We start from the raw sequence: 8,350 nt of genomic DNA, 5'->3' as shown, positions 1-8,350 counted from the left end.
TGCAGTTTATGAATATAAGTGGGTTTTTAGCAATTTAACCTCAGTAATAATATATATATATATATATTCTATACCATTCACACTCACTCACTGTGGGACCTAAATGAGTTGGATGGTTCCTTATGGGATTAGCTCCACACGGCCCATAAGGAACCGTCCAACTCATTTAGGTCCCACAGTGAGTGTGAATGGTATAGAACATCTGTCTCAGCCAAAGCAGAACATTCTACTCAGCCAGCCATAAAATTTCTCATGGCACATCCAGACAAAAAAATGTACGACCAATGAATAAAATACTAAACTAGACGCGTCTTATCATACAAACTTGCAGTGCTTGCTGGGAAGTATTTTTAAAAACAAAAAATTTTGGGTTAGTAAAAACCTAAATGTCAAACAAGGAAGGCAATTAGGATTATCCTTTAAAATGCTACTACTTTACCCAAAGCCTATAGGAGTCCAATAATTTCCATTTCTATATATATATGTCGAGAACCACCAAAATTTTAAAAACAAGAAGATCCTACAGAAATCTAGTTCATCCTTCTGATGAGCTCATTGATGTAATCCTCGCGGTTGCCAGCATAACCTCCTTCAACATAGTGATTCCTCTTCTTTTTCAGACCACCCAATGGTGCCTTAAGCTTGAATGGCCATAGGAAGTTGTTTGCCTCCTTGAAGTGAGGTCCAACGGTCATGATTTCATGGACCAGATCTTCAATGCAAATGATACCGAACTTGCCTATACCCCGCAATAATAAGTAACATGGTAAGAGCAACCGATATAAGGGCTTTATTGCTAGCTAGGGAGTCACTACTACTTTTGTTTGACTTGGTATAAGGCTAGTAATTTGTGGGACCCAGAGCAAGACTAGCAAAGTACATCGCAACCGCTAACAATAGCATTGCGAGCTAAACAAGGCCCCACCTGCCCTCTTTTCCCCTTTTTTTTTTTTTTTTTTTTTTTTTTTTTGGGTTTTTTTCTTTACTATTTCTTTTTATTGTAAAAAATAAATTTATAATTTTGATTATTTTATTTTTTATTTTGAAATAAATATTTATGATTTCAAAATTTGTCAACAAATATATATGAATTTTTTAAAACAAAAAATCACATTGTTAGAAATGGCTTTTTTTTTTTTTTTCTTTAGTATTTCCTTTTATATGTAATTTAATTTTATTGTAAATTTTTTTTTATTTTATGATTTTGATTTTTTTTTCTTTAAAATTTGTCAACAAATATATATGAAAAAAAATTGTAAAGTAATATTTTATTCATCACAAACATACAATATGAAGAAATACATTTTATTCGGTATTATCGTTAAACCTCTTTATTGCCAAATTTATTTCACAAATGCTCCATAAGATCTCTCATGAGATCTCCATTGTTTTCTACATTGTGAATCCTGCTGAGGCGAGTGGAGATATGTGCTGCCAAAAATGATCGGTCTCGATTGTACTGTGGAAGGTAGACCGACTCATCCGTTGGAGGTGTCCATTCCAAAATGTTAGTGTCGCCCTCATCTTTTATGATCATGTTGTGCAATATGATGCACGTTCAGGTCTTCTTTCTTCCAATAATATACTGGTCCATGCATTATAGTCCACCTTATCTGCAACACACCAAATGCCCGTTCAACATCCTTCCTAACGGCTTCTTGTCTTTGAGCAAACAATTTCTCTTTTTCAATAGTTGGGTGCGGGATGGTTTGAATCAAAGTTGCCCACTTAGGGTATATACCATCAGATAGGTAATACCCCAACGTACGGTGATGTCCATTCACCTCGTAATTAATTGGAGGCATTGTACCACTAATGATGCAATTGAATACTAGGGAATGATCTAAGACATTCACGTCATTGTGTGAATCAGCCATACCAAAAAAAGCATGACAGATCCATAGATTTTTTGATGCAACCGCCTCCAACATGAGGGTAGGCTTACGACCTCTCCCCTTGTGTGTGCCATGCTACCCTTTAGGGCAATTCTTCCATTCCCAATGTATACAATCTATAGAGCCAAGCATACTTGGGAATCCTCTTTCTTCCCCTTCTTGAAGTAAACGTGCAATGTCGCTTTCGTTTGGCGAGCGTAGGTACTGCTCCGCATACAATGCAATTACAACATCACAAAATCTCTTCAAGCTTTCAATCGCAGTGCACTCTCCAACCTTTCAATCGCAGTGCGCTCTCCAACCTTTATGTACTCATCACAAAGATTCGCTGAAATTCCATAGGCAAGTATACTGTTGTTGTCATCTTCTGTATAGGGGTGCACCCCATACGACCAGTAGCATCGGGCTTCTGTTTGAAGAAGTTGTCATGAGTTGTAATATCGTTCAAAATACGAAGAAACAACTGTCGTCGCATTCTAATCCGTCTACGAAAATATTCGGGTGGAAACACAGGATTTTCGGCGAAGTAATCTTTCTAGAGTTGTTGTGCTGCATCCTCCCGATCACGTTTAATATATCGTCTCTTCTTTGGTTTAAATAATGCTTTTAGATTCTCAGGCGTAAAAATACCCAGAATCGTTTTGATCCTTTTTTGATGGAATTGATAAACCGTCTCCCGATCAGAATCTGACGAATTTTCTGAAGAATCAGATTCGGAGATTTGAAAAGATTGTGATGATGATGCCATTTTTTTTCTTATATAAAAGTTGATAATTCAGAGAAGAGAAAAAATGGTAGAGGAATCAAATAAGAGAAAATATGGACTTGAGGAATGAAGGAAAAGAAAATGGACTTGAGCAATTACAAAAGACTAAATTAGTGGTTTATATAGCCGTTGAGAATATAGCCATTGGAATATAGCCGTTGGGAATATAGCCGTTGAGAATATAGCCGTTGGGTATACAACAATCCCTATAAATACAACACTTATTTCACTCAATACTCATCATTCAACACTCATTTCTCTCATCCTTCAACATTTATTTCACTAAATCATCATCCTTCGACATTCAATGGATCAACGACCTCTAGTCAATAACCCTCATTTTAACCAATATGGAAACTTCGAAATACCATCTCAATTCAATTCTGGGTGGCACTCTCAAGATCCAATCCATTCTGAATATACATCTCAGCCCCAATTGCAAAACCAAATTTATCCAGAATACACACCTTAATTTCAAAATCCATTTTGTCACCCTTACACATCTCAATTCCAAAATCCATCCCAATAACCCCCATACACACCTCAATTCCAAAATTCCTCTCAACCTTCTCAATCACAGCCACCCTTAAAGGAAAAGGGTGGGAATTGGTCCGAAGAAGAAGATATAGCATTGTGCAAATCATGGATCATGATTGGTGAAGATCCAGTGATGAGTACAGATCAAAGTATGGATACATTGTGGCAACGAATTCAAGCTTCTTGGGTTAGGCAATTGGGAGACAAGATAACTAAAGAAAGATCACACGGTGCTCTGATGAACCGTTTTTCAAACTTTCAACGTGATGTAAACAGATTTTCAGGATACTACAAAAATGTCCACGACAATCCAATCAGTGGTTACAACGAGTATGATATGGTAAGTTTTTACTTTGTATAATATTTTTTTATTCTTAATTTTAATCCAACTTATTAATTTCAATGATTATTTATTTTTTATAGATGAATGCTGTTAGAGAACTATATAAACTTCAACAGAAAAAAAAATTTAAATACGAGCATTGTTGGAATGTTCTTCAGGATTCAGGAAAATGGCAGATGCATTGCAACGTTAACGAAAATCCAACTAGACGACCAATGAAAAGAGGTGTTGATCTTGATATTAATTAGCTAAGAAATTGGTCAAAATCGACGCCAACAACACTAGGTTCATCAACTCCTACAGTATCAACTCCAGGGTCAGTAAATCTTGGTGATGACGATACACCAGTCGATATCGAAGGTTCGAATATGTCACGTCCCGAGGGACAAAAAGCAAAGAAGATTCGCAAAAAGAAAACGCCATCTCTTGAAACAAGTATTCTTAAACAATTGGAAGCTGTAACAGCACAAGGCGTCATGTTTAGTGAAGCAGGTGTGGAAGGAGAGCGAATGAGACTTCAACTTTCCATGGAGAAACAATGGACTAAGCAGCTGGCGATAGAATCAAATTTGGAGAAAGAACGGACTAAACAGTTAGAAATAAAAACAAGAAAAATGATGGCTGAAATGTAGTTTGAAAGAGATATAATGCGTCAAGATCCATCAAAGGCTCCAACAGAAGCATCAAAGGCATGGATAATTCAACAACAAAATTAAATCTTAAATAAACTAAATGAAGGTAGTAGTCATATGTAATTTATTTATATTTGTGAGAAAATATGCAATGTCTTTTTATTTATTTAATTAATTGTGAGAAAATATGTAATGTCTTTTTTTATTTTATTTATGTAACTGGGAGAAAATATGTAATGTCTTTTTATTTATTTTATTTATGTAATTGTGAGAAAATATGTAATCTATTTTTGATTTATTTAATTATGAGAAAATATATTAATTTAAATGTATTAAAAGAAGTATTTTATTCAAATATATAATAAAAAAAATTTCAAGTGGTTGAAAAAGTAGCCGTTTTAAAAAATACAAGCACAAATAATAAAATAATAGATATCAATTAACTCATACGTACCATGACTAAAAGATAGCAATATATAATATAAAAAAAAATTCAAGTGGTAGAAAAAGTAGCCGTTTTATAAAATACAAGCAAACAAAAAAATAAATATGTTTTTAATTTTTTTTACTCAAAATATTAAATGTATTAAAATAGTACAACAAAAAATAATAAAATAATAGATATCAATTAACCCATACCGTGCCTTAAAGATAGCAATATACTGTTGCTAGCCACATCAGCACAATTGCTGATGTGGCTAGTAATCCAACAAAGCTTTGCTAGCCTGTATTGCTAGCACTATACCACTTGCCCTAAAGGATCAAAATCGTCTCATGCGCAACAGTACATATGTCTTAGCCTGTGAGTAATATGCGAACACCATTTTGCCACGTCAGTTAGTCAAAGAAGAGAAAAGAAAATAAATCAATTTTTATTGAAGACATATTAGCGTATACATACAAAGTTTGCCACGTCACTTAGTCAAAAAAGACAAAAAAGAGTAAGTCAGCTTTTAGTGCATATATACAAAATCTATACATCCCAACTTTCTCCTTAACAACATCCCAATATTTTCCGAATATACATCCCAATATTTTCTTATAATACGATCTACTATTCATCTATTTCTATTGTTAGAAAAATGTTTGGACGTTGGTCTTGCATCACAATATTTTCCTAACGTACATCCCAACTTTCTCCTTACTAGCATCCCAACTTTTTTTTAACATATATCCCAAACAAGATAAAGCAATGAATAGTGTGATGTTGGTAAGGAGAAAGTTGGGATGTTGGTAAGAGAAAAGTTGGGATGTAGATAAGTCAGTTTTCAGTGTAAACATAGAAAGTCTGTACATTCCAACTTTCTCCTTAACAACATCCCAATATTTTTCAAATTTTTCCTTACTAGAATCTCAACATTTTTCTAACATACATCTCAAACAAGATAAAGCAATGAATCGTGTGATGTTGGTAAGGAAAAAGTTGAGATGTAGTTTAGGTTAGAAAAATGTTATAATATACAATTTATACTAAGATATGTTTATTTATATATTTGTACAATAAGTGGGATGTTGGTAAAGAGAAAGTTAGGATGTAGGTTAGGAAAATGTTGTGATATACAAGAAGTTGTAGGTTAGGAAAATGTTTGTGTATAGAGAGAGAAAATAAAAAAATAAAAATAAAAAAATAGCAAAGAGTTGGTCTGATTTTGATTTGGTGTCGTATGTAAGTGTATATGTATATACAAAAATTTTATTTTTTTAATTTTTAACTCTTACGATTTTAACTCACTGACTAGGACCGTTCCTATTGTTGCGCTGGAGAAGATTTTGATCCCATGATAAAGGGATGAAAATGAACATTGTAGAATGCAAACGATTGTCCACTTTATTTGTCTTAGAGGAACACGAATCATGTTTAACCAACAAACCTGTTCAATTATTGAATTGTCGGTCAAGGCAATTCTTTGCTTGTTTAGTTTCCCATAACCCCACTTATAAATCAATTCTCTCACACTTTTCAGATTGGGATACCTGAAAGCATTCATTCAGGCTACATATGAACATTATTGACTTAGTGAACCCATGGGCGTCTTCAAATTATGAATGAATAGCACGAGAAAAATAAATAAATAAAATAATTGCGTACCCATATGTCACATATGGCTCAACCCGATGCAGCATGTTCATTGTTGCTTTGTTCACTTTCAAAAAGACACCATTAAATATCTGTAACCCAAAACAAATACAAAGGATATCAAATATTAAGAACTTCTGTATAATGACAAATTTTGTAGTATAACAAGGAGAAGATTCAGCGGTTCAAAAACGAAAAGTTGAATATAGAAGCACCAATAAAGGGGGAAAAATGAAAAGAAAAGAGATTAATGAATTTCAGGGGACCATCAGTCCCCATCAACACCCAAGGTCCCAAAGATGTGTATTGGAAAATCTCCACCAGTAATTCGACCCCATTCAAAATAGTGTCAACACTAGAACATATCTCTGAAAATCCTCTTACTCTGTCATCCTAACTGACCCATGTCAAAGCTGGAACAGCTTAATCAACATTAAGCACCCAGAGGCACTCAGCCATGTTCTCTAGATTCCATAGAAGTATAAATATTTAAACAAAAAAATAAATAAAAATTATTCTTCGCGATATTAGCAGCAAACAGTATTTGAAGCCGAAGTTTGTCTGTAAGACTGCAACTAGACAATAATAGAACCATTTAACCATATAAACTAGCACTCAGAACTCCCATTAAGAGGAAATCGAGAAACACCCATCGAGAGGAAAGCAAACTTTTCTAGATAATTTCAAGTACAAACTCTATCTACCTTACATAGCATTATAGCTCACTGAATTTTTACCTGCCTCAATCGCAGAAGTTGCAGAATTGTTCTGGTTTTTGGGTGCATTGCGCGCATTGATCCTAAAAGTTTCAAATTTTAAACAATAATTAATAAGCATCATAATTACATATATTATAGACACTGTATCGACATACCCACGGATTCTGGTAATGAAAAGCAGTTTGGCTTCCGGGTTTACATAAAAGCCTCCCTTCAGTCTTGCCTCAGGCTTCAACTGAATCAGTTCCTTTACCTGAAAAGCAGGAATACAAATCCATTGAAATAACCAGAAACTCAAAATATTGTAAACCAAAGAAGAATTACCTGTTCCCCATACTCCTCATAGTACGGCATAGTTTTCTTAAAGATCAACTTCTGATTCTCAACATTTTTCTTCTTGTCAGCTTCGAGCTCTTGCTTGTCTGCAAGAGCCCATCCCTCATTCCTTTTCTGCTTCTTCAATACTGACTCTGGAACCAGTGCACCTCCCTCGACTTCCTCTCCACCCATATCTCTACAAAAATTGGGGCAAAAAATCACTGAGTAAAAATCCAACACAAAAATATTTAAAATAATAAAAATAAGATAAACCAGATATATATATATATATATATATATATATATATATATATATATATGTATCAATCAGAACAGAAACAGTTTCCAGAAAAATACACTCCAAGCCTCCTTGTGCTTTTGCAAAAATAATAATAATAAAAAAATAAAAAAAAATTCACTGCAAGAATTATTGTGGAACAAAAAAATAAAAATAAATAAATAAATAAACTCTTTTTCAAATATCAATATGTTTAAATAGGCATTTTGTAATGAAGCATTGTAAATCAATCACGTGCATTTGTTCCGCTTCATTAATTTTCTACTCCAACTATAATCCATTTTTCTCAAGGAGAAAACTTTTGATATCATCAGATAAACACATTAATAAGTATGGAATATAGAATTTGGGTGTAAATAAAACAGGAAAAGTGAAACAAAATAGACTTTGCAATTTTTATGTAACTTATACGGTTCCAACATAAAGGATTTTTATTTTAACAAAACGAAAAAATAATAACACGAGATGAGCCAATTGAGTTTTCCACACTCAGTTGACCATAAATCTTCCTTCCAGAATGAAGAAAAATTATAAACTCAAGTTCTTCTCGTTTTCCTTCACTTTCTCAGCAATCAAACAGCACATCAAAACAGAATCTTCCAGTGACCCATACATTTAATTAAACATCGTAACAGCTAACAGAGAGACATGAAATATGCCCAGATTCAAAAGATAATAACAAACATATACAAATATATCTCAACAAAACCCTTCGTCAAACGATACATGTATATATACACACACAATGCATGCTCAAGATATTCT

At 33.6% G+C, this 8,350-nt stretch overlaps 1 protein-coding gene across 2 annotated transcripts; it reads right to left on the bottom strand.

The window, feature by feature from the left end:
- Positions 1-530: 530 nt before the first annotated feature.
- LOC132279776 (large ribosomal subunit protein uL30y-like) lies at positions 531-7,578 on the bottom strand. 2 transcript variants are annotated; one of them, XM_059781819.1, is made up of 6 exons: positions 7,294-7,578; positions 7,129-7,222; positions 6,988-7,049; positions 6,263-6,342; positions 6,041-6,147; positions 531-742 (listed from the first exon to the last, which is right to left on the bottom strand). In XM_059781819.1, exons 1-6 carry the CDS (start codon positions 7,477-7,479, stop codon positions 531-533), a joined length of 741 nt encoding a protein of 246 aa, XP_059637802.1. In that variant the 5' UTR covers positions 7,480-7,578. The 2 variants fall into 2 exon arrangements, with proteins under 2 accessions (XP_059637802.1, XP_059637803.1); XM_059781820.1 differs by having other exon boundaries at positions 531-747; positions 6,046-6,147.
- Between the last annotated feature and the right edge of the window lie 772 nt (positions 7,579-8,350).

Source organism: Cornus florida, unplaced genomic scaffold (genome assembly GCF_030987335.1).
Source record: "Cornus florida cultivar Cherokee Brave unplaced genomic scaffold, ASM3098733v1 CherokeeBrave_3.0.0_Hap2_Chr10, whole genome shotgun sequence".
NCBI classification, from domain to species: Eukaryota; Viridiplantae; Streptophyta; class Magnoliopsida; order Cornales; family Cornaceae; genus Cornus; species Cornus florida.
The sequence above is the reverse complement of the archived record's forward strand: the minus strand, read 5'-3'. Positions and strand labels throughout refer to the sequence as shown.

Coding starts and splice junctions, on each gene's coding strand:
- LOC132279776 (XM_059781819.1), bottom strand. CDS start 7,479: ATGGGTGGAGAGGAAGTCGAGGGAGGTGCACTGGTTCCAGAGTCAGTA. Junction 7,050..7,128: donor GCTTTTCATTACCAGAATCC/GTGGGTATGTCG, acceptor TGAAACTTTTAG/GATCAATGCGCGCAATGCAC. Junction 6,343..6,987: donor AACTTCTGCGATTGAGGCAG/GTAAAAATTCAG, acceptor TTTGGGTTACAG/ATATTTAATGGTGTCTTTTT.